The 25,760-nt window shown below is 38.2% G+C and overlaps 3 protein-coding genes across 4 annotated transcripts; 1 reads left to right on the top strand and 2 right to left on the bottom strand.

Moving 5' to 3' along the window:
• Positions 1–35: 35 nt before the first annotated feature.
• igflr1 (IGF-like family receptor 1) lies at positions 36–2,968 on the bottom strand. The gene is made up of 8 exons (XM_039619522.1): positions 2,697–2,968; positions 2,423–2,624; positions 2,158–2,185; positions 2,034–2,078; positions 1,586–1,655; positions 1,413–1,494; positions 1,079–1,170; positions 36–917 (listed from the first exon to the last, which is right to left on the bottom strand). The coding sequence occupies exons 1-8, from the start codon at positions 2,797–2,799 to the stop codon at positions 592–594; spliced, it is 948 nt and encodes a 315-aa protein (XP_039475456.1). The 5' UTR covers positions 2,800–2,968; the 3' UTR covers positions 36–591.
• Positions 2,969–3,298: 330 nt separating this feature from the next.
• On the top strand, positions 3,299–10,771 carry LOC116319813 (G protein-activated inward rectifier potassium channel 3-like). The gene is made up of 3 exons (XM_031739248.2): positions 3,299–4,561; positions 5,397–6,633; positions 9,654–10,771. The coding sequence occupies exons 1-3, from the start codon at positions 4,427–4,429 to the stop codon at positions 10,016–10,018; spliced, it is 1,737 nt and encodes a 578-aa protein (XP_031595108.2). The 5' UTR covers positions 3,299–4,426; the 3' UTR covers positions 10,019–10,771.
• A 1,351-nt stretch (positions 10,772–12,122) lies between these two features.
• Positions 12,123–22,804, bottom strand: zbtb32 (zinc finger and BTB domain containing 32). 2 transcript variants are annotated; one of them, XM_039620170.1, is made up of 5 exons: positions 22,603–22,804; positions 18,538–19,589; positions 17,286–17,389; positions 15,521–15,685; positions 12,123–13,415 (listed from the first exon to the last, which is right to left on the bottom strand). In XM_039620170.1, exons 2-5 carry the CDS (start codon positions 19,557–19,559, stop codon positions 13,186–13,188), a joined length of 1,521 nt encoding a protein of 506 aa, XP_039476104.1. In that variant the 5' UTR covers positions 19,560–19,589; positions 22,603–22,804; the 3' UTR covers positions 12,123–13,185. The 2 variants fall into 2 exon arrangements, with proteins under 2 accessions (XP_039476104.1, XP_031595111.1); XM_031739251.2 differs by lacking the exon at positions 22,603–22,804 and adding an exon at positions 22,168–22,277 and having other exon boundaries at positions 12,124–13,415.
• Between the last annotated feature and the right edge of the window lie 2,956 nt (positions 22,805–25,760).

Raw genomic sequence — 25,760 nt, forward strand, 5'->3', positions numbered from 1 at the left:
TAGGTTAGTGGTATTATAAAAACAACAACAATGGGAAACATTAACATTTTTTTTAATAATTACTCATTTGTTCTATTCTGACATGTATACTGTCGCGGTAAATATCATGGTGCGAAAAAAAAAAGGAACCGTGTGGAGTTTTGGTTGAGTTTAGTGGAGGAAAAGCCACCTCGTTAGCTGGATGGGTAAAGATAAAGCCTGGCTGAAATTCTGTTTCTGTGCTTTATCCTTCATGCATGTGTTAAGCAGTTTATACGGGATACAGCAGTTGAGGGTAAATATTTTCCAGGAGGTAGGTAATAATACATTAATTATTCAAACGTAATAACATATGAAGCTGCAAACATGGAAGAAGCTATTTAAATCATTATGGAATGCTTGACTTCCCCCGTCATCAACTTGGACGGATAATGCCTGCGTTTATCGCTCCTCTCCGTGTACTGATCTTTTCCACATAAGAACTCGGGAGACCTTTTCCCGCTCTTCGCTCTAATTCCTGGAATCATATGATGCATCCTACTCTGAGTTTACTTTAATAAAAAGAAATTGATGAATAACAGCAGCCTTTATGGGTGTCAGACTGAACAGTCACTACACTTCAGTCTTATTTATTTTAAGTTTTGCAAGAGCAGCTATGGCGTCATTACGCTCCATGTGTTTGAGCAGTTTAGCCAGGTGCCCTACAGTCCAGTCAGGGTTCTTGCAGGTCACTCCCTCCAGCACAGCTTTTAGGGGGCTTTTGGTGTCCTTCATAGAGTAGGTGTAAGTAATCCAGGTGGAAGGGAAGGCGCAGTGCGACGCCAGATGTTTTGTGCTCTTTCTTACGTGGCTCTCTGGATCCAGCAAAATCACCAGCTCTTCTAAAACATCCAAGTTGTCCAGCACGGTCTGTAGAGGTGCAGACAGGATGTCTGGACCTGAATTTTGAAAGGAAAAAAAGAGCATCGGTGAATGAAGTCGGAGACTTTCATTCTTAAACAGGAACACAAAATGGCAGTTTCCGCCCACTTTTATCCCTCACTCGACAGTGGTTTGTATAGGCGTTGCACATTTTGAGATAACATTAAGTTCGACTCACTAAGTATGTCCTCTACGTCACTGCCATTAGATGAACCAGTCAGGGGGCGAATCCACCATTTATGTGTGATGGTTGCCTGCAAAAAGCCTTTGCTGTTTACGTAAGGCAAAGGACAGAGAGTGTCAGAATCACATTCACCAGCTTTAAGCTAGAGGGTATTTTAATGTTATTTTAAAAATAACCCGACTATTTTGGTTGTAAAATTACATTCGGTGACATTTTATGGCAATTTCTCATTATAAACCCAGTGGTCAGCTTTTATGTCGTTTCCTAAGTTCCTAAGACCTTGATGTGTGCACATTTGCTTATCTTCGATCGTCTAGTTTCGGTATACATACCTCTTTTCCGTTTGAGACCAAACACATAGCACATGGCAGCAATCAGAATGGAAATTAAAATGGCTAATGGTACTGCCCCTGCAGACACAGGAAAAAGTCAAGGTTACATTTAAATGTAACTGTTACAAAAGGTGTCTGGGATCCACAGTGAAATGCACGCGTAACTTACAGTGTGTCACACTGTGTGGAGATGATGGTGGTGAGGTTTGTGTCAAGGTAGGTCCTTGATATGCCAGAGTCTGGAATGAAAACAGAATGAATGTTTTGGCTGTTGCTAATGAGGAAGAAACTCCTTAACCAGCTGTCCATTAATATCTTCTGTTGCTTCTTTCTGTTATGTTTTATATTTTTAGTACCACTACTGCCACAGACAGGCAACCCCTATATATGTATTTATTACTGGTAAAATAAATAAATAAACCTAACTGTTTTATAAGGATTTAAAAACATTTTACTCTGATTAATTCTTAGATTTGAGTTTAGTTTTACAAGTGGGTTCATTTCGTTTTGCTAAAAGTAAAGAAGAATGACGAGAAGAAGCGCACAGGCTTCATTTATTTGCATGGATTACAATTGTAATCCATGCATTTATCATTCATTTAATATTTAAAGTTTACCGTTGATGCACTGCTAATAGGAGATGACACATCTTGTGGTGGTTTCTGTGAAGTGAAAAAGAAGCTGAGGTAGTAATGGCCATTTGAATACCCAATTTACACTAAATGCAAGAAGCCTACTCACTGTGACAGGAAAATATGTCGTCGGGATTCTGCAGAAAAACAGAAAGGGGAGGGGGAATGAAAGTCTGTAGATAAAACACAGCGGGAGTTTACAGAGGAAAGCGTAGCCAGAGCGTTCTTATTGGGGCTGCTTATTAAGCCGCAGAAGAGATAGTGAAACACACACACACACACACACTTTGATGAAAATCCCCTGCGGTTGAGAAAGACCTTCACATCCCCTCAGCTGTTTACCTGTTTCTCACGGAATGTGCTTGTTGTCTTACCTTTGTGTAACAGGCACCTTGCCGCAAACGGTGTCAGCTGTTGTGTTGCAAGGTTTCTCAGTCAACCCAGACGGACACGTGCTACAGGGTTTGCAGTGGATGCCGCTGCCATTGTTAAAAGTGTTTATCTTGCATGGTCTTGTTATTCCCTCATGTCGCCCTCCGTGATCATCATACCCACAGTTGGGGGTAATTTCACGACCTATATGAATTATAATATAATATAATATAATATAATATAATATAATATAATATAATATAATATTTGACCTACCTGGCTTTATAGTGTTATTCAAACACGAGATGCATTTTTGTTGCTCCGAATCCCAGAAGGTTGTTACATCGTGGCATCTTTCTGAGTGTGGAGTGTAAGTCATCGTTGCTGAACTGAACTTTAGAGCAAAGATTCTGTCTCTATAACAGCCGCATAGCACCACCCCTTCTACATAAGTGATGATTTTCTGGGTGGTTTGTGTGGTAAGAGTTCCGTATTAATCCTTTACATTTTACATGTCATAGTTTCTTCTTTCTCGCCGTCCCAAATGTTCTGATATGTTTTTGTTTGTTTGTTTGTTTTTTTAATGAAAGCTGGTCAAATGTTAGACCAGTTTGATATTAGGATGCAAGCAAGGGACAATTCCCAATTATACAAACTATTTCGGAGTGAAATCGAAATATTTAAACTCACTCCGTTATTGGGCTATAAAGTGACGGTGTAGAGTTTAAAATGCCCTTACCCTTTACTGAGGCAAAGGTAGGGGAGTTGTTTTCTTAAGGGGGTCGCCTGTCTGCGTGTTTGCTTTGGAACCGATATCACGGATGCGCCTCCCTTCCTCCCTTCGTGAGACAGAGCAGGTCGTGTACTAATCTGACTGGAGTACCCTGGCCAAGGACGAGTCAGTGAAAAAAAAATTACTGACTTTAGGAATTTTACAATGTGATACATTGTGTTGATACAATGTCAGATGACTTTCACAACTGCTGACATCCAAGTGGCTACTTTTGTGTGTTGCAATGGTGTGACTTGTCACCGGCGTGACATATAAGTCACTTGTGCGAGTAAAGGCTGGAGTGTGAGAAGAAAAGAGGAATAAAAAAGGATGTAAAGAATTTGCACGTTTTTTGGTTATTCATTTTTAAAAGCTGAACTTCACTTATCACGTCAACATTTTCCAATAACAACCACCTACTAATGGGCAAACATGACATATTTATAGTGTTTATGCACGACTGACGCCTTTTAAAAAGCATATTATCGTTTTCATTTCATTTCACATACGGAATTTAAAAAAAGATCCTCTGTAAGGATTACGTAGATATTACCATCACTCTCCCCCCCTGCCAACTTAATATATCTGACCTCCGGTACATTTCAAACTTTCTGTCGCGTTAGATTCATTTTTAGCCTTTTTAGGATTATTTGAACTATGCCAAGGGTCACATAACCTTAGTACTCTGTCCTTCCTATATAAGACAGTAGCTGAGTCCACTCTACCCTACTCTGCAGAAGGCTGAGACAGCATGATTAGGCTTAGTCCAGCTTACCTAGCTAATGCTTTCTGTTTGTGTGTGTTTTGCTTGTCAGTGTCCATTTTTCGGTCTCTTTAGAAACATTGCCTTAAAAGGAAATGCTTTGCATCTGGCCACCACAGAGCTACTCAGAGAATAGTTCATTCTGGATGTAACCACTGGATTAATTTTACTCTGAGTCATCCAGAAATTACCTCAGAATTTCATTGCCGGTCACGATGGTGCTAGCAAGAGTAATAATGTTGACTCTATTATTGCATGTTTAAAAGTCCAAACCCTGATGAAAATCTGGTCTTCTGTTCTTGTATTTTCAATCCATGGGAAGACTTTGCACTCGATCACAATTCTCTGCTGCAAGTGATTTTTACTTTTGGATTTCTTTGATGTGATCGACTGGAAGAAAAGACTATGATCTGGAGAAGACATGCTGTCCTGGCTCCAAGTTGACATAAATGAGTAGGGTAGCCACTAGCCATGGAACCTCCCACGACCACCCAGGATGAATTGAGGGGACGGCGAACATCTATGCCCTGTCAACCGAAATCTGTCATGGTTGTCCATTCCACACCTTCGGGGGATGAGGTTCAGTGCAAGAGTTATTCAATAAATGTAAGACAGTGAGTTTTGTTTTCCAAACTTTTTTTCCCAAAATGTCTTTGTAAAGTCAAACCTGAAAGTTTTTTGATTAAAAAAAATCTTAGAAGTTGGTCACACACAGTCTTTTCCAGTTTGCCCTTGTGTGATAATATTATGAATGTAACAGTTTTCATAGCACTTTGATGAATTTTTGTATGACGATGTTTCCACTTTATTTCTGAAGAACAAAATAGCCTTTGAAAAACCAACCTCAGTCTTACTTTTGGCTAAGTCCTGATGTGCACAATAGAGGACATTCTGGCCTTTCCAATGATATCTCATGTGTTTGCATGGTCTCTTTTAGCTCCGGTGAGGCAGGGAATCACAAAAAAAGTTAAACTGAAACATTTTCCTCAGTTCTCAAGAGACTATATTTGCATTATCTAAGTACTTGTGGGCTGTATTATGAAATGCTGATTTAATAGGGTGATTCATATTTTGATTTCCAAAAAAAAGGACACTTGGCCCAGTCATGAACAACTTTAATAATACTGTTTGCTTAAAGAAAACTTTAACATATTTAAACAATGCCTTCTCTGTGTGGTAAATGAATGGTGAAATAAATAATGTAATATAGGTTTTTAGTCAACAAAAGTCACTAAAAGTGTCCTAAGTCAACAAGTGCAAAAAAAGAGGATGTTTGCTCCCCCTGGATTTACCATGTAGCTGCTTTTTCCCCTGCATTTTTTCCTCCATTCAGCTCAGCCATAACCTAATTTATCCACAGTGAGGCTGGAGTCTATCCCAGTGAACTGAAATGACCTCCATAAATTTGCAAGCACACTAAAAATCTTTTTTTCCCTTCCAGCCAGAGACAGACACACCTCTTCCTCTCCCAGACATCATGCCAGGGACTTTTTCTGACCTTACAATAGCAAGGCAACGCCACAAAAGCGCAACAGATATTCCTCACCGAGGCAACATTTCTTTGCTTCCCTCTTACACTCATTGTCTTATAGATAGAGAACAAGACCTCTTGCGTCGTTGCTCACTCAGGGAGACCAAGAGTGTTTCACGTTACCCTCGCCATGCCCTCAGTGTGCCTGAAATCGGCTGCATCAGTCCCCTTCATGTCATTACCCACAGTCCGCTCCACAGCACGCCGCTCTCACCGGCAAAAAGCAACATATCCAGCCCTGCTAGAGAGATGGAGAAGCTTGCAAAGGCCAGGAGTAAACTTCTAGAGAGTGAAACTAACCAAACCCCTACCATCGCTCCAGAAACAAGAGAACAACTTCGCTATGTCGCCAAAGATGGAAAGTGCAGAGTCAACCTTTGTCATATTTCGGAAAGGGGCCGTTTCCTGTCTGATATCTTTACTTCTTTTGTGGACCTCCAGTACAGATGGTTCTTATTCGTCTTCATGATGTGCTACATTCTCACCTGGTTTTTCTTTGCTGTGCTCTACTTCTTGAATGCTTTCTTTAGAGGTGACCTAGAAAAGGTGAAGCCACTCAGCACCCCTGAAGAAAACCTCATAGACCGCACACCCTGCTATTTGGGTGTAGATGATTTCATCTCTGCTCTTCTTTTCTCAGTGGAGACACAGCGCACCATTGGTTATGGGTCACGCACTGTGTCTCCCAGCTGCCACGAGGGTGTGGTGCTGGTCATGACGCAATGCATTGTTGGGTCCATGATAGATGCCCTCATGGTTGGCTGCATGTTTGTTAAAATATCCCGACCTAAGAAGCGAGCGGAGACACTTCTTTTCAGTCGCACGTGTGTCATTGCTAACCGGGATGACCAGCTCTGCTTGATGTTCCGCCTGGGAGACCTCAGAGAAAGTCACATGGTGGACGCAAAGGTTCGTGCAAAGTTAATCAAGTCTCGGCAAACAGCAGAGGGAGAGTTCTTGCCTCTCGAGCAGACAGAGATTAACCTTGGTTATGAAACTGGCTCAGACCGACTTTTCCTGGTGGAGCCTCAAGTCATTCAGCACAATATTGACTGCGACAGTCCGCTGTGGGAGCTGGGTCCAGAGCAACTCAGAAGACAGCAGTTTGAGATAATCATTATTTTAGAAGGAATTGTTGAGGCCACAGGTGAGTAATTGAGTTTATTAATAAAAAAAACAACAACAAAAAACTACTTCTACCTCCAAAAGTCCCATTTTAATATAAAACAACTGCAAAACATTTTACTTTCACTTGGTTTTTGGGGAATGGGTTTTTTGCAAGAATGTCATTGGAGGTGAGAGGAAGCATGTTCAGTGGGAGGAAGCATGGAATTTCCATAGAAAAGCTACGCAAGTACAGAGAAATGATCAAAACACCTTTCAGAACAACCCTCTCGATCTGAGGCTGCAGTGCTAATCATTTCCCCCTGCACTGCCACTTAGTAGCCTCATTAATAATAGTTTTCAGGAATCAGGAAACAGGGATGCAGTGTTCACTCAGTCATTGATTTTTTTTCCCCTTCACTGTAGGGCTACAGAAGAAGGATTTTTTTTTGTGGGTCAGACATCTAAAAAAAACCACACATGAAAAAAAATCCCACTCACTGTTTCTGGAAGAGGGCTTGGTAAAATTTAGTAATACATGAACATGACTAAGGTTTATCCTAATTATTTACAGCTGTTGACTACACCCAACCTCGTGGTTCTCATACAGTCGTTACAGTTCAGTTTTACACTGCTCTTTTGCTGTGTGTGCACTCTTGACACACAGAAACCTGGGATACCCCTGTGATAAAAAAGTAACAAAATTCCTGTCTTGTACTGGAAGAGAAGAAACTCTGATCTTTCTTACTTTGAAGCAGTTCTCTTCAGTTGTCTGCGTGCAAGCTTACCATCCCATATGTGAGACAGCTAACAACTGATTCAGAAAAAGTTCTCACAGCCAGCTGGAAGCTTCTTTTTTATTTACCTCATGTTTGCAACATTTTAGTCTGAACTATTTTTATGGTTTTGCAGACACAACTTAGAATGTGGCTGCAGAAACTCCCGGGGCCCGTGTGGGGGCTATTTGAGGTAGTGTTTATTTCATCCTCATCTGGAAGTTAAACACTTGCAGATGTTTCTAATCTTTTGTTTAATGTTTCTCCACAAAAATGTCCTTGGTGCTGGCTGCACAGCTGTTACTGGCGTGGATAGTCAGGTCAAGCAGATAAATGCTGTAATGTTTCAAGAACTTTTCATTCAGGTCACGGTTTACTTTGTATAATGAGTTATGAGTTAGTAAGAATGAAGAACATTTAAAAATGTTTCACGGTTTTAAAAAAAGCTACTTCCACTGAAACAGCGACAACAAGCTTCCCCTTATTTAATTTCCAGCCTTCTGAGCTGTAAAAGCACATTGAGGTTAAGTATCATAAAAGACAACAGACTTTGATGAAGCGTCTGATGAGTAAACTGTGCAATTTCCTAAAACTATGATTGTTTGCCTAGAGAAAGTCTGTCTACCAAGCTTCAAAGTTTAAATCTTGGAATATTTATGAGAAGGCCAACAAGTCGTTCAGTTTCCTGCGTAAATGATGGGAAAACTGTCTTTCCACAATGTCGTCAGAATATAAATTTTTAACAGTTTATTTGACATCTGTTTGACATGGAAAACAGTGTCTTATTCACTTGCAGAGGTATTTTTAATTAAAAACAATTACATATCTACATCTGAGTTTCCTTTCCCATGTAGTGCTCAAGCTCAACTGCATCATTCCGAAACTATCAGAGTGGTGACAATATCTGGTATTGTCACCACAGATGTTTTTTAGGCTTTTTTTTTTTTTTTTTTAAGTTTTATTTCTGTTGTTTTTTGAAACCCTTTTTTCTTCTTAATTTTAGACTTTGTCCACCGTTGTGGAAATAGGTGCAAAATAACACACCACCAACCTAAACTTCTGATACTGCTTTTTTTTTTTTTTTTTTTTTTTTTTTTGCGTGGTTCCTAAAGATTCTAGATAGTTTTCTTGCTGCAAATTATGACCTTGTGGTTTGTTTCATACATTCTTCAGCAGCCGTGAAAAAAAAGTGCATGCTTTTTCAGTTCTAAGATTTTCCAACTAGGCCATAATAAAACTCAATAAAGATGAATAACAACAGACACATATCACATGGTATCATGCTGTGTCATTGTTTATTTAACAAAAACTGAAGCAAAATGCAGAAGCAGTGTGTGAAAAATTGAAGTGCATATAATTATTCCGGAATTTCCAAGCATCAGCTAGAAGAAGTTAGGATTGCAGGTACGTATTTATACACAAGTCTCGCAGAGCTCAAGCACAACATTTCAAACATGTTAAGGTCCAGACAAAATAAGTTGTATAGTGAAAGGCCACTGCAACACTGTGGTTTTTTTCTTTTTCAGCCATTCTGTTGCAGATTTGGCTGCTGGGCTTAAGATCATGATCCTCTTGCATGACCCAATATGGGTGAAGCTTCAGCTGTCAGACAGCTGGTACTAGATTTTTCACCCACTGCTTCTGCATTTTGTCTCACTTTCTGTCAAAGAAATAATGACACACTGCAATAAATCATCATATTTTCCTTTAGCCTGGAAGGAATAGACAATTTTTCTTATTAGAATGTGTCAAACCTTAGACTTGAAAGAGAGTGTGCTTTCTTTTTCATATGACTGTAGATTAGGTATTCAAACCTTTCAGTGATGCTATCTTTGCAACTTAAAATGGGAATCAAGTTCAAATAGAAACTGTTCTTCCAAATAAAGTGTTGCCAATCTCAGTTTGAAAGAAAATATAATTTCTTATGGTGAAACTCTTTAGGAACAACAAACTAAGTAATTTGTACATATTTCTAGTAAAATCAAAACCTTCCTTTTTCCCCAATACTTCTGCGGTTGGAAATTGTTAATGTCAATGTAAAAATAAAGCAAACCTCACAAAAAATAAAAAAAAATAAAATCAGTATTGCTCATCTAAATTTGGCCAGTTGGTACTTTTTATGACAAGTTCCTACTTTCTTATTTTGGTAAATCCGAATGTGTGTGGATTCAAACACACCAGAGACATCTTGTGGCAAATGATGTGCACTTCAGTTTAAGACGGTGATTTCACTTGTTTGACAGAATCAAAACTAACAGGCACTTCCTTGCCATTATTTTAAACACAGGGATGATGTGCCAAGCCAAAACATCCTATATTGAAACAGAGATTGAGTGGGGTGCTCGCTTTGAACCATGCATGACGCTGGAGAAGGGCTCATTCAGAGTGGACCTGCGTCGATTCCACACCACCTACAAGGTACCACTACCTAACTGCAGTGCCAGCCAGGCACACCAGCTAATAGCTCTGGCTGACTGCAAAGTCCAAAACCACAGAACCTGCCAAAACTGGGAAAGCTGGACAGAGGGAATGACTGAAGAAGACAAAGACAAGCAACCACCCCATGGAGGATTCACTATTGATAACATTCAGGAGGAGAGAGCATCAGAAGGCAATGAAAGTGAAGAGGGTACAGAAAAAAGCATGGCATAAGACATTTTAACCTTTTTAAAGCTGAATTGGTCATGAACAGTTTCTCAGTATGAAACTTTTTTTTTAAACAGATGACACCAGCATTTCACTGTAGAAGGACAGGTTTAAATATACATAATAAATATTTTGAATTGACTGTTTGCTAACTTTGTCCTAAAGTATTGTTGGCACTCAAGTCCAGCTTTACACTATAGCAATACACATGGAATTTTACAGCATAAATGCTTGCAGACTTACTATTCTTAGGAAACTTGAAGCAACAGCCAATTCTTGATTTTAGTACTTACTGAAATGTCTTTTTTTTCTCGTCTGTGGTATGTCCAAGACAAACCTGCGTTTAATCTCATGCAGCTAAATAAATAGCAGCAGTGTATTTAAGCATTGCAATGTTGTGTTAGTTACTCCCTGTGGTTTTGGAGGAAAAGGCAAGAGCAGACTATGCAAGTGGTAAAGGGAGCTTTTTAACATAACAGATGAGAGCAGGCAGCCAATAAGGCCTTAGCCAGGCTTCCTAATAACTCTCCAAGGTACTTTGCTAACATGACACATGCAACATATTTCTACTTTTGTGTTTTTGCTGGCAAAATTGACCTATGATCACAGTTTCAGCCACTGGTTTCGACAGAAGCCCGAAAGAGTCGCGCTTGCAACATGTTTCAAGTTCTTTTGTTGTAATTTTGCCACAAAAATCTGCAGCATATGAATAATCAGTAGTATGGTTCACTTTAAAGCAAAAATAAAAAATAAAAAAAATAAATCGTTTTGTAAAAGTGGTTGGGAAAAACAAGCTTGGTGAGAATATGATGCATAAATGTAAATGACTGCATCAAAATGTCAAATTTTACAGCGGTTGTGTTATTTTGGTGCTAAGCTCCACGTGGCTACATGGAGTTTGCACCTTTCTGGCACGATACAGTTTATTTACACAAACGAAATTTGACATGATCTGTGACTGGTATTGTACCTACGGACTTGGTTCTCGTATCCCCCCCCTCCCAATTGCCCGGGAATACCCACTTGCGACTGCGTCACTTTCCGGCTCCTACGCAGCAGTCGGAGCTGATAGCGCCCACTCACAAAAAAAAGAAAAAAAAAATTTAACCAGACGCGCCGCAACGCGTTTCAGAAGCGTACTAGTGTATCTCCGCCTCGTATCGCTTAAAATAGTCCCCCCTCTCTCTCTCTCTTTTTTTTAACGGAAGCAGCGTGAAGCTGCACAGAGCAGGGAAGGAAGTCAGACACAGGAGCGGCACCGAGAATCCGGCCACTTTTGTGCGCGCAGACGTCTTCTATTACGCCCTCTGCGAAACCGTGCAAAAGACGGAACTGAGCTGCGCGACTTTTAACAAACGTAATCATTTTTTTGCTGCGAGGTGCTGCACCGCTGTTTGGATGAAGTACGGCCTTTGTGAGATGCACCGTACATGTACTAAATATAAGCAAACACCGCCACACATCCTCACGCAAACACACAATATGTTACTTATAAGGCCATTACATTGACTTTAACCAATACCAAACAGACCGACTGGAACCAAACCTTCAAAAGCGGACCAGGAAAACAAATGCATGTCTTTACAACATGTACTACCACCGCATTGATCACAATTGGACGGATCCTGTGTGAAGTTCTAATGGCTAACTGAACATTTAGATATATTATATCTAAATTATATTATAATTATTATATTATAATATAATCACATTATATCATAATATAATGTGAAACAAATTCTCAGATTCTGATGTGTTTAGTTAATGGGACCTTTCATCTTATTATAGCACATATATACACACTCACTCACTCACTCACTCCTGTATATATATATATATACTCCTATATATACATAGGAGTACATATATATATATATATATATATATACACACACACACTCATGCGTGTGTGTATATATATATATATATATATATATATATATATTATATAGCATTTTGCATTTATTTTTATAACTACATGTATTTACGTCAATATATGTATTTAAAAACAAGGTGAAAAATAAGGGTACTTGCTATGTGTAAGTAATGTAAACATTTTTCGCTTTGCATTTTACATTTATTTACCTCAATATCTGTATGTATATATGAAAAAAAATTAGAGTGAAAGATGAATAATGTTTATTTATTTATTTCACAGCTAATACACATTTAGGATAATGCTGTACAAATCAACCAATACATTTTGATGGAAACAGACCCAAGAGCTTCACTGAAAACTCATTCCAGGAAGCAGTGTGCAAACATACATAATATGTATGTAATAATTTCAACCCCGAAACTTGTATGGACCTTTTATGGAGGTATTTCAGTTGGCAAGCCTACCTCTGAGTGACCTTTACTACAGCACGTCCAATAAAGAAAAGAAAGCGCCCGGCTATTCTCACTATCAAGCTTGGTATAGATGCAAAAGCTCTGTGATAATACTCTTATTATAATCTAACTAGTTACTATTAATGAGAGGACAGGTGTCATCTTTGCTAAATTTTAGCCTCCTTTAACCTGTTTTTGTTTTTTTTTTTTGTCATATTAACATTTTTGCTGCCAGTTCTCTCAGCAGTACTGCTACAGCTTAAACTCATCTTGACTGTTTCTGGATAAGTCTCCTTTCTTTCTGTCCAGAATAAGATAGATTTGGACATTGTGTTGCATATTTCAGTTGAAATTTGTCATAATGTTACTGTGGTTCTCCTCAAGAGGGTGCTGTAAACCTAAGTCACACACACAAAGATTATACGACAGTCAAGTGATAATGAAAGTCGGAGAGAAGATGCCTGCGTCATTCGATGAGGATAAGCTGTTGATGTGGCTTTAATGCATGGTAAACACTTTCAATACCTTTTTTCTGACATGTCACTGGAAATTAGTGCTGTATTGATCTGTTCTGTAGTTTTGACGGCGAATACAGAACAGTTTCAGTTTGTATACAAGTTACTGCTACACTCCAGTTTGTAATCCTGCATTTCACTTAGGGGTAAGTGTTTAATGGCCCTCTGGATTTGGATACATACTTTTTTAAAAATATTACCTTTAGAAATATAATTGATGCTTAGCTGTGTGTAGGCTATGTAATGACTATAGCTGAGAGGTACACATTACAGCTACACTCTTGAGAACTTTGCGTTGATAGAGGCAGTTGGATTGTGAGGCATAGCTCAGATGTGGGAGATGTACAGGTAGGTGCTGTTGATGCTCCAGTCAGGGGGGAAGTCTTGCACTGCGTGGCTCTTGATGTGTCTCTGCATGGCGACCAGGCTGCTGCAGAACTCCAGGCACACTGTGCACTGGTATGGCGCGGCCCCGCCGTGAGTCCGCAGGTGCTTGATCATGGCCGAGTAGTCCCGTGAACGTTGACCACAGAGGCGACACTCGAATGGTTTTTCGCCTTGAAGCAGAGAGACGAAAGATCAGGGTAGGGGGCACAGGAAGGAAGAGAAAGGAGGTGGAAGAGAGGAGCGCTCACTTGAGAAAGGGTGTTTAAAACATATTTATTTTCAGCGTTTTACAGTCTATTTACCGCGGGCCTCTGCGCAGTAGACGTAGTATGTGGGGTCATGTTTTTTTGGGTTGTCTGTATTTATGTAGGCTGCATACGTCCTTGAAAGCCTCAAGGGATTTTTTTTTTCCTTTTTCATAATTTGTGCAAACATTCACTTGTTATCAAGAACAAACTGATGAATTTGATTGTCAAAGTCAGTTTCACACAGTGAACTCTCAAAGTACCTTTTTTGGCCCTACTTCAAGAATTCATCAGATAAATAAAAGATTTTGTACAAATGTCTGTTAGGGTAAAATTACATTCTATATCTGTAAGGTCAAAGGTCAATTTTACTGTGCCATTATCATTTTCTGTAAAAATGTTTTTTTTCCCCTGATCACTATTAAATGTCATGACCAACAGACTGTAATATAGACGGTGAGAACACATCTCACAATTTGGATACTGAATTGGTTCTAATCTGGTTGCAAATGTAAATTTTATTGGTTGGCATAAATTCTGCTGTACATGCAATGTTTAATATTTAGTTAAATCCTAAAACTGTTTATTGGGTCAATTTTTCTTTCGCTCTCAACAGATACACTTCTTAAATGAGTGAACATAAACTGGGGCACTTTTATGCAAATCATCCAGCTTTGCACCACATGCATCTGTTTTCCACTAAGTCGGTTTTTCTATTTGATTGTAGGTCAAAGCAACACAAAATGAAATAGATAAATATCAGCTTAGTCATTCAGAGAAAAAACTTACATTTTCATATTAAGAAAATGTGCTGACGAAATCTGTGCTTATAAGAAAGTCTACATGGTTTAACAGGTAGTGATAAAACTCTAAAACAAAATCCTTTCCAAAGAGCTTTTAAACATCTAAGTGTGTGAATGCCTGAAAAACAAGTGACTTATTTATGAAGTAATATACCTGGGAATTTCTTTTTTTAGTGTCTTGTTTCAGTCTTTCAGATACTCGTTGATATGTGAGACATCAAAATTGCTCTTAAAAGATGTTATTATGTAGCAGATCTATCCTAGAACACATTGGCCTATCTGAAAGACCGACTCATGTTCATTACCATTTCTGTAGCTAAACAGACCTCAATTTAAACTAATGTCCTTTCCATCAGTGCAATTCATTTTTAAATTGTCTTCTTTTGCTTTAAGCTTCTGAATCCTACAATCCCAAAAATCCAATATGCTGAGCAAATGCTAGACATTCATCATGGTGAATATTTCTAATGTCAGTGTCTCCAAAGTAATCTTAATAATAAAGCTTTAAGGATGGTGTGTTTTGGAAATGTATTTTCTTTACTATTTAGTATTTTCTCAATGTATAGTGTTGCTTTGCAATTAAATACAGACACAATGCCCTTTGTTGACTAGATTCTCAGTTGCGTGCAAGTTTCAAGTCTGCAAGTTTCATATTCTGCAAGGTTAGCTTCATAGTATTAGAATGAGTGGAAAACTCTCTACTTCCGAAGATGTTCTGCAGTAATGCACATGGGCCCGGTTGTACATTTAAAAAGAGCAGACACTCTCTGAAAAACACAAAAACTTCTTAGTTATTATAATGAGGATACTTAAAAAATGATATAACAGTGACAGTTATTCATAAGTTCCTTAATTTGGCTGTAGCGTGCCATGCCATGTCTCTGATATGACTTTCCAAGTCCCAGTGACTTAAACAACGTTAGACCTTTATTGCTGTTGTTATTTTCAAACATGCTTTTTAAAGTCAGAGTTGGTAAATACATACTGGGCAGATTTATCTGACTTAATTTTGTAACTAGGTTAACACTTGTGACTAGATTTTATTTAATTTCTTTTTTTTTCTAAATTATTAGTCATTACTGTGGGTAATCATTGTCCATCAGTGTCAAGCTAGAGGACTCTCTGTTGCACTAGAAGTAGAAAATTCTCACATCTGTGCTCCCGTATGAAAAGAAATGGTAAATAATCTGATACGCTGATGCACTGCTGTTGAAGAGATGCGCTTACCAGTGTGTACTCGGTGGTGTGTGTCCAGCTGATGTTTGAGACTAAACTTCTTAGGGCAATGTTGGCACTGATAGGGTTTTTCTCCTCTGTGGTCTCCTCTGGTCTCTGATTCATGCGGTGTAACGTCTCCTCGTCCGCAGAACCGACATCCTGTGCAGGTTTTGCCTTTGAAAACAATCAGATTTTAAAATAAAAAACTGATCTTGGTATGCATATTGTGGTGACATTTTCTGTTGTAACTTGTATGTTGTCAGATGGAAGCTGTTTGCATCGGTAGCTGGAATGGAACTACACGACAACAAGATATTGCATAAATATGGCTGAATCTATAGTAGAGCTGCCACGCTGAACGACCAGGTAGTGGATCGCCTGGAAATGTATCTGAAAATAATTTTGAAAATAACTCGATTAATGCTGGGATGTTTGTATCTTGCGAAAAAAGATGATCTAACGGGCTCACAGCTGGCTCTGCAAAATTGTGTGTCAATCGATTTCTTGATAAATAACTGTCAGATAACTGTTAATGATAATCCCGCCTTAGCTGATATTAGTAGTCATGCTCACAGAGTCTCTTGCTCTGACTTGCTAACCCAACCAGCTGTTTCAAAATAAATAACCACAGTTTTTGCCAGACCTTTAAAAACCGATTTTAGTCACACAGCATTAGACATACAGCATTTCACTTGCATTTCTGAGGCACGTCTATTTTTGTTAAGCATCCTGTTGCGAGACAATAAATTCAGTTGGTATGAGCTTACCTTCCTGTCACTATGCACGCACATCACCTCTAAAAATTATAAAGGTGCGATTTTTGAGGTTAAGGTAGCACCACTGAAGCTTTACACTACCTTATATTTTTTAGGGTCTATCAAGTAAAAACATGGGCCTCGTAGTTTTAGACAGGATGCTGAGAGGAGAAGGGGGTGTACTGTAGTAGGGGAAATTGAAAGAATAAACCACAACAATCGAACACTTACCACTCTAAACACAAGCTACTGAGACCTGTTGTCATTAGTGCATTTCCTGTCCAATATATCACTTCTTGCTAAAAAATACCTAACCTCATATAAGGTTTGAACACTTCTCTCTCTGCTTTGTAAAGATCTAGAAATAATATGTGTGTTTCTTGGTTAATTTTTACAAAATAATAATACTAATGAAGATGGTTTTACTGCTATCCTTACTCTATGCAGCAGCAAGAAAACTCTGAATTGTATTTAAAATGCTGCTGCTGGTAAGACACAGTTTTACTGTTGCCTAATCTGTTTAAGCATGATCATAATGTTCCATTGAGCAAAGATATTCACCATCTGATAAAATATTTATCAGGCTGATTGTACACTTTGGTGTGCACACACTCACCCACACAAACATGCACACACACAGATGGTGTAACTAATTTTTGTGTGGATGAAATTAATATTAGAACGACATAACAAATCAATATGTTTGACTTTTTTGGCATGGGACAAACCACTGTTGCGATGCAGTACATACTGTACTGCATGTATCTAGCTGTATCTAGTAACCACACTACTGCTCCTGCTGCACCCTGCTTTCAAAAACCACAACTCTCTTTATCACTTTCCATTGCGTTGCTACACAGCTGGAGTCTGCAGAGGTTAGGGGTCATGAAAAGAACTTTTTACTTTTATCTTGTTAAAATGATCATTTCTACACAGGATGATCACTTTTACAATAATAATGTAGCTTCAGTGTGTTTTGATTATCGAAAGCGTGTGTTTTGTGTTTCTCATATCATTACCTAACTGTGTAGAGACTGACTCCCGCAGCACCGGCTCATTGTGTAGACTGCAGTGTTGGCACTCTTGACCTCTGTCTCTGCTGGCTTTGGACACTTCGGGGTAACTGAGGACACACAAATTAACAGTTGCAAAAAAACAAATGTACTAATTATACCTTTAATTTAAAACGGAAACCTTCATTTGTCTCCCAAAGTCACAAACCGCAAATATATTTTTAAAAAAAAGGTTTCTGTGTGCCGACTTCTAAGGCACACCTTCAAAATGGCACATGGAAAAAAGTCAGTCTGCATACGTTTTACTGCTTTATGTGTTATCACAAATTACGTCCCTTAGACACTTAAAACTTCCTTCCTCTCAAATTTCAACCACAATATACTTATAAGTACATGCTCAATGCTAAAGAAAAAACTGAAAAGAGGTAGACCAGTCTAAACAGTAAAGGAAGATTTCAGTATGTGGAAACTCTCGAATTTTGCAAAGGAGGGGAGAAATTTAGGGGGCTCCCCGTTATGTTCTATTTGGTTTTGCTCAGAGGAACACTGCGCAATGTGTATACGCTAAATTATCACATAAAAACAAGGTGAAGTGGGTTATTACTTTTTGTGTTAATGCCAGTGATGATGATAAATGAAACTTACAATAAAGGAAGAGTATACATAGTATATATATATGTGTATATATATATATATATATATATATATATATATATATATATATATATATATATATATATATATATATATATATATATATATATATATATATATATATATATATATATATATATATATATATATATATATATATATATACACACACACATATATATAGTATAGTATATATATATATATATATATATGTAGATAGATAGATAGATAGATAGATAGATAGATAGATAGATAGATATAGATATAGATATATATAGATATATGAACATTTATAAATGTATCTTTTTTTTAGCCCTTTTGCGAAGTGGAAGCTAGGATGATAGCTTCTCAAAAAAGAATTTCACAGACCTGGACTGGCAAGGAAGGGTTAATGGGTGAAACCGATGTAGCTGGAAAATGCAGGAGGCTTGTTAACACATATCTACCCAAAAAGCAGTGAGTCAGGTGTGGTAGCTGTCGCAAAGGAACAATTGAGCAAATCGGGGGATTCTACATTACTCTATTAGAGGAAAAATTTGGAGATAATGAATAGGAAAGAAAAGAAAAAACAAGTTTCCAAAATCATGTCCGAACTGTGTCTTACCTTGCTTCACCAGGTTGAACAGTCCCAGGAAATGCTTTCTGGCTCGATCTTTTTCTTTTTAAAAGGCTCTGTTTGATTATGTTTCCCATTCGAGTCGGACCAGCGTAAATGTTTTGTGCATAGCGGGGGTGGAAGCCTGAGTAGCCCATTACGGGGTTCTGACCTGGGGTTTGAAAATGAGAACTTAGTAGGGGGAACATTTGGGGACTGGAGAGAGAGTATGGGTAGGGTATAGAGGACTGGTTGGGTGACTGAAGAGGATGAGCTGCAAGTAAGCTTGGATAGTTTTCTGCTATCCGCCTCAAGGTGCTCACAGAGTCCCACATGTTTGTAGAGAAAGTCCACGGATAAGAGAAAGAGGAATTGCTACTGGCAGGCTTGGCAACAGCACTGTTTCTGCTGTGAATTGGTTCTGAAATAGGGGAGAGTTTGGCCTTCTTTCTTGGGGGTGATGGACTGCTGTGGGTCTTAGTAGGAGTAGAGGGTGAAAGGTTTTCCAAAGCAGTGCTTGCCTCATTCCCAGGGAAGGACCTCTTAAGCAGTTTATCCTCATGAAATGGACTTGCGTTTGGATGTTGATCTTGTCCCTCTGGAGTCTCCTTTTCTACTTTGACATCAGTGGTTTTGTCTCTTTTTTCCTGCTTTTCTGCCTTGCAGTCAAGAGTGTCCAGCTGCTTCCTGCATTGATCCTCCAGTGGCTGCATCTCCAGCAGTTGTGCAGCTTCTAACAGTAGGTGCAGATCATTCACAGAGACCTCAAGAGTTTGCGTGTAGGTGAAATCCAGAACTTGCTGGAAGGTGTGAGGTGAAAAATACTCTAGAGTGCAGCGTACAGGGCTGTCTATGTCTCCGTGGGCTAGCTGCTGTGCTAAAACTCTGCTAGCACAGGCTAGTACTAGACGATGAGCCCTGAAAGTTTGACTCTTTACCGAAATTATAGCATCACAGAGTGACCCTGAGCGGCGTAAGGCATCAGCCTGCTCCAGGAAGTGGAAGTATTGGGTGTTGTTGATTCTGATCATGTCTGAAGTTGTAGATGTATAATCAAAAGTCTGAGAAGAGAAAACCAAAACCAAAAGAGATATCCCATCAGATTATGCCCACTCTGTCTGAAAGTTTGTTCCATCTATTTGCCACATTGCTATGTGACATTTCTAGAAATGCTAAATTGTATGTTGGAAAATCAGATTGAAAAACAGCAGCACGGATTGGCTTGTGATTAACAGATATACCTCTCTGTGGTTTGTACTGTTTTTTTCCACCCTTTCCAAAGAGCATTACCTATAGTGAAAGCTGAGGGGGCAGAATGTACCCAACATAATTATTACAAAGATATTTATTATTTGTGTAATTATAAAGAACCGGTCTAACTCAATTTCATTTTCAGGTACTTTTCAAAACTGTTTTTTAAAAGTATTCTTTAAAAAATTCTGTATATTTTTGTAGAGTCATATTTGCAAGAAAACTTTCCTCAATCACTACTGTGTCTGTTATCATGTTTGAATGCCTGGCTGCTGTGTGGAAATGTACTCTTATGTGAAAGCTTTGATATTCAGAGTTCACATACACACTCTAAAGCCACAAAGCCCTAACAGTATATGAAACCATGACTAATGACTGTACACGCGTAAACATGAGTAAAAAGTTTGAACATCAACAACAATAAGACCATATTTGAGTACAATAAACATCAGATGCAAGATATTGCAGGGGTGGAATATGTAAATATGTAAGTATTTTTTTGGAATTTAACATTAATATTGAGAATACATGGATGAAGAGGCTGTGGCTGTACGCTAAAACTACCGGATGCCTGAGAGTTTGTCATCTTCACACCGTCTGAAGTCTATAATGAACCTTTATGATTATACAGTGTGCGGTCGGTTTCTGAAGCAGAGGTCACAAGTACTGTGAGCTATTTCAGAAAGTTTTTTTTGTTGTCTTTTTTTGCGCAATTGCAAACCCATACCCGTACCTCGATGGTGACTGTAAATGAAAAGTAAATGTGAAACAAAATGACATTTACTTGTCTCATTACTGGAATTTAAAAAAATATGTGCATAAATGATGCACCAATCAAAATCTTTTGTCTTGCGTAAAAAGTCACGAAAATATTTTACATAAGCGATTTAATCTTTTAAAGCCTTTTAAAAGCATTTTAGCTTGCTTTAATTCATCTCAAATTATTTGTAGATTTTATGTTTGTCAATTATTTGGCTGTGTCTCATATGTAGGTAAGTGGTATAGCATGGAGCAGTGAGAGTGAAAGTGACAGTGGCGCAAGGCCATTATCGAAAGTACAAAGTTACTTAGTTTTTCTGTGTACTTGGGTTCGAAGGCAAGCTTGAGGTTTCATCTGAGCATGCATTTATCAGTTTTTTTTAAAAAAACAGTCAAGACAATAATTAAAGGTGTATTTCTAAATAAACAGTGTCGAAAGCACGCCGTAGGGAAATTAGTGTGCAAATCAAGCTTATGTCAGTTTAGTGAAGCGTATCATCCGCATAGATGAATATAAAGTCCGTTGACCCGTATTTCCCACTAGGACATTTACTGCTTCAAATACACAGATATATAAAGTATGTGCGCATATAGTGCTTTGATTTTGCAAAGCTACATATAAAATAACTTTCTTTTCAGAACAATGAAAATTGCTGGTGTACAATTTCGCCATTTTCCACATAGTCATTTTAATTGACCTGCATTTACCTTAAAACAGCGCCAATAATGATAATAAAAGACAATGTTATTATTAAAACATAGTTATATATTTGGCGTTTTAGTTGTCACAGTGGTGACGACGATATAATTAAGCAGACTAACATTGCACGATGTATTTATAATCATTAAAAAAAAAAAAAAAAAAAATGTAATTAACAACATTATTTTAAGTCCAAGTAGCTTTTGGTGAAATGTGTCATAAACAAATCTTTGATCTGTATATTGGTGTTCTTGTCTCACTTGCAAAGGCCTTTCAGGATTATTGATGTCTTTCAGAGTGCATTATGTGCCAATTCATGCACTTTCGTTTTAACTGTGATTAGAATGTGTTTTCAAATACTGTGCTGGCTTTCTGGTGACATTTATATAATTCCAATAGTACTTTATAATTTATGATTGTTCACTGTAGTGCATATAGAGGTGCTCTCCTGGAAGCTGCTGGCCTATAAATGTTATTTTACACTGTGCCCAATGTTCACGCTAACCTGGTTTAAATCTATTTGTCTTAATCTAACTGTTTATTTGTCATAAACTGCCTGGTATAATATATTGTTCCCACTGCAGCTGCTCGGATCAATGTAGACCTGAGTTGTGCCATAGTTAGCAGGGGTTTGATCTCCTTTTAGTAAAAGTATAATCAATGTCAATGTAAAGACTTACACATTTGACAAGAGAAGTAGTTAAAGTAAACCCTTCCAGAGCTCACACGTAAAGCACTAGAGTTGAAACCCAATTTATAAAACCCTCAACGGGCAACATATCAGTAGCACAGTGCTACGTTGTGTTTACAGTAGATCAAAGATTAGACAGTTAAAAAGAGCAAAGATGAGAAATGTTGAGGTGCATCTTCTTGTGGTTTCAAGTGTTGGAAACCTAAGAAGCAACAAGCTGCATGAATGAGGCACTTACCAGATGTTTAGTGAATATTCTCCAAGGCGAACGATGAGCTACCTCGCATCATGACTGTGAAGCGACTTCTAAAGTGACATGTCTGTCAGGGCACAGGTTATACTGTGGGCCAGGGTGGTTTCCTCTTTTGTCTCTTCAGTCCCTCCTCTTCATGTTAGCTCTCTCTGATTGGTGCACTGATTACAGTGCTAAAAGGCTTGCCTTTTGTGATTAAAGATGGGGACTTTCTGTTAACTAAACCAGTTCTTTGTTAAATTTTGCTTTGCTCAAACCATGGAGGAAGTTTTGATAAGGAATAATTTCTGCTTCTTGTATAAGCATCATACAGCTATTGTTGTCGAATACAAAACACAAACCAAACCAAATTAACAATGAAACTTTTTTGAAAATGAGAGAGAAAAATGAGGACAGTGGTTGAATGGTAATGTTGCATACCTGTACATGTTGTACATGATTTCCTCTCCTCCTACTTCATTTGCTGGTCACTACATTAATAGACTGTTCTCTGCTGAGACAAAAACCACTTCAAAGACAGTCATCTGTGACAGGAAACATACAGACCAAAGCCCAGTGGTACTGATATGTAGGGCCGAGCTTTACTAAAAGCTGCGCTCTGAAAATAGAAATATCTGCTTTGGCCTTTCGATATGTCAGATGTTGGCGTGACAACCTGTAAAAATAGGCCAACTGTAGCGAGCTGGTCAGTTTGTCAGCCCGTGATGGTTGAATATACTCTGTGCCTTTACTTGCATTTAACTTTTTGTTTTGCCATATTCCTAAATTAGCTTTAATTATCAAGCTAGTTATTTTGTTTTCTGCTACATTTGTAAAACTTGAAGGTTGTTTCTTTACATTTTTTATTCAGCTCAGGGGGAGACATCATGTGATAGAAAAAACATGCAGATGTGCCATCTTTTTAAAGAATTCTTGTTATACAGTGTAATTTGGGCTCTTCATGCAGATCAGCACAGATGAGCATTTTCCACCTAAAAATGATTAGAGACCACCGTGTGAACCACACTCGTCATTAGAAATAGTTGCATTTACAAATTTAATTGCAGTTACAAATGCCCGACAGATTATTGAGAACGTGGGCGTGTGTCTGTCTGTGAATGTGGGCGGGCCACATTTTGCCATTATTACACAAACAAAGATACGTACACACACACACACACACACAGAGGCAAGACTCACAAAGTGAAAACAGTAACTGCCGAGCGGTTAGGAGGGCAGAATGATCAAAAACTGCATTAAAGCTTGTTCTCGAATATTTGTATTAGAGTCCTGCTGTTCAAAGAGCTGTGACCCACTCAGGCATGATGTGCATTGTGGATGCTCATTTGGTCAAAATCTGGGGAGATTCAAGGCTGATTCAAGATCTTTGGCTCTTATTTTAACTTCCTTAAACTGTTCAACTGAAGGAAGGTGTGATGTTTAGGCAGGCAGATGCTTTTCAGGAGTGCCGTTGTCAAGAGGGGGTTACCTTGGTCTGCCGCAATATTTACTTAGGTGGTTGGTATTACCTTTATTTCCACATAAATTTAATGATCCTTGGTTTACCAATATAGTACGCCAGTGTAATAAGATGACCAGTGTTATTTATTTCACAAAGTGGTTTTACCACCTTCAAGATAGTTCCGGCTATAATGGAACCTTTCTTTGTGTACACGCATGTGTGGACACATACACACACACCAGGTACACACACAGTGACAGTGACAGGGTGACAAAACAACATGAGGTATGCTGTCATGGTTGGTACAGAAGAAAGACAGTAGACTATTTTTGCACAATTGAACATGCTGCAAGTGTAAAAGACAAACAATCATGGGTACAAATTGAAACAAAACATATGTACAACATAGAGCTAGGACTTTATGTAGTGTTCATTTCAGCAGCATGGTAGCACATAAACTACAACTGGAAAGCAAGTATCAGTATTTCTGAGGCTGTCAGTAGTATTACTTGTAAACCAGTGTTGTCTAAACTTATGTAATATTGTAGAAGCTCTATAAAATAGCTTTTAGTTTGAGTCAACATGCAAAAACTGTTAAAAGAGAACATGGTAAAATACTATTGTGTGTGGTCAAAAGCCTGAAAACACCTTTTTGCATGAATTATATTAATTTTTGCTTTGCCTAGTGAAATGATTTCTTTGGTTTTACTGTTGACTGCCATGTTTACTTTAACTGAAACTACAAGCACAATAAAATGTCATGTTAATGACATATCTAATACTCCATTGCACACAGAATAATGGTTCTCTTTGGCTAACTTGCTAGCTAGCATTACATAGACTCGGTTCCAGTAACAAGCCATTTGTGGATGACTAAAGTTTAAACAGTTTCATGTAAGTATTTCAGTTCTTAATTGAGTAATGCTTACTAAAATGTAGTGTATATACTTGATGTTTACAAAGTGCAAGAACATTTGCAAAGACATTTTTAAAGCGTTATACAGTCATGAAAAAAGAAAGTAGTACAACTTTCATTGCTAAGGTTTTACATTTCAGAATGCAATATAAAATCATCTGGTCCTTACCAGATTCTAAAATTATTTCAATAGAAGCCCATTTTTACAACAACACAGTTAATACAGAAGCCAAAATACAGAAGCTATGTGTAAAGTTCATACTAAACTGGTGCTACTTCCATAGAAATTAAGAGAGCAAGTAGCAACCAGTTGGTGCTAATCAAATGCACCCAGTTAGCTGATCATCAGCGAGTTTAAGCATCTCTACAAAAACAAGACTTTTGGCAGCTATGGAGCATTCAGATGTACATTAACACAATGCCAAGAAGGAAAGATCAGGTATGTTATAACACAAGCAATTGTTGTTGTCTGTCAGTCTGGGAAGATTGATGAGACAGTTTCCAAACAATCTGAAGTCCATTATTCTACAGTAAGAATGATTATTCATAAGTGGAAAACATTCAAGATATGACATGTGGACGCCCAGCAATTTCACCTCAAAATCAGAGCATCTATTTCTCAGAGAAACTGCAAAACGCCAAGAGCTACATCTGAGACTCTACATGCCTCAATTAGCATGTTGAATTTTAAAGATATTAACAGGAACTGGTAAAAATCTTCTTCTCTCTAAAAGAACATGGCAGCATAGCCTAAGCTCTACAAACCGCCATCTGTGTTCCTGTATTTACCAATATATTCTAGAGACAAATGAGGTTGTATGTCCAACAGCTAAAACTTGGCTGAAATGGGGTCATGCAACAGGACAAAGATCCCAAGCACAGCAGCAAACCTAAAACAGGATGCCAGAAAAAGAAAAGAATCAAGGTGTTGCAATAGCCCAGTTAAAAACCCGGCCTCAACCCAACTGAAATGCTGCGGTGGGACCTTAAGGTAGTTGTGCGCAAACAATTTCCCGCAAACCACAATAAATTGAAGCAAAGTTGTAAAAAAGAGTGGTCAGAATTTCTCCACTATTATGCAAGAGACAAAATCATTATATCTTTAGTTATACTAGCTAAAGATGGTTCTGCACGCTAGTGAATCACAAAGTGTTCTCCGTTGTTGATTCACTGATTCTGATTTTTTTTTTTAAATAAATGGTGGCACAGCGTTATAGTTCA

The sequence above is a fragment of the Oreochromis aureus genome, linkage group 11 (genome assembly GCF_013358895.1).
Source record: "Oreochromis aureus strain Israel breed Guangdong linkage group 11, ZZ_aureus, whole genome shotgun sequence".
NCBI classification, from domain to species: Eukaryota; Metazoa; Chordata; class Actinopteri; order Cichliformes; family Cichlidae; genus Oreochromis; species Oreochromis aureus.

Coding starts and splice junctions, on each gene's coding strand:
- igflr1 (XM_039619522.1), bottom strand. CDS start 2,799: ATGACTTACACTCCACACTCAGAAAGATGCCACGATGTAACAACCTTC. Junction 2,079..2,157: donor CGACATATTTTCCTGTCACA/GTGAGTAGGCTT, acceptor TTCACTTCACAG/AAACCACCACAAGATGTGTC. Junction 918..1,078: donor TGACGTAGAGGACATACTTA/GTGAGTCGAACT, acceptor TTCAAAATTCAG/GTCCAGACATCCTGTCTGCA.
- zbtb32 (XM_039620170.1), bottom strand. CDS start 19,559: ATGATCAGAATCAACAACACCCAATACTTCCACTTCCTGGAGCAGGCT. Junction 17,390..18,537: donor GTTCAACCTGGTGAAGCAAG/GTAAGACACAGT, acceptor GTGTGTCCTCAG/TTACCCCGAAGTGTCCAAAG. Junction 15,686..17,285: donor GTCAGTCTCTACACAGTTAG/GTAATGATATGA, acceptor TTGTTTTCAAAG/GCAAAACCTGCACAGGATGT.
- LOC116319813 (XM_031739248.2), top strand. CDS start 4,427: ATGGAACCTCCCACGACCACCCAGGATGAATTGAGGGGACGGCGAACA. Junction 4,562..5,396: donor GCAAGAGTTATTCAATAAAT/GTAAGACAGTGA, acceptor TTTCCCTTCCAG/CCAGAGACAGACACACCTCT. Junction 6,634..9,653: donor AGGAATTGTTGAGGCCACAG/GTGAGTAATTGA, acceptor TTTTAAACACAG/GGATGATGTGCCAAGCCAAA.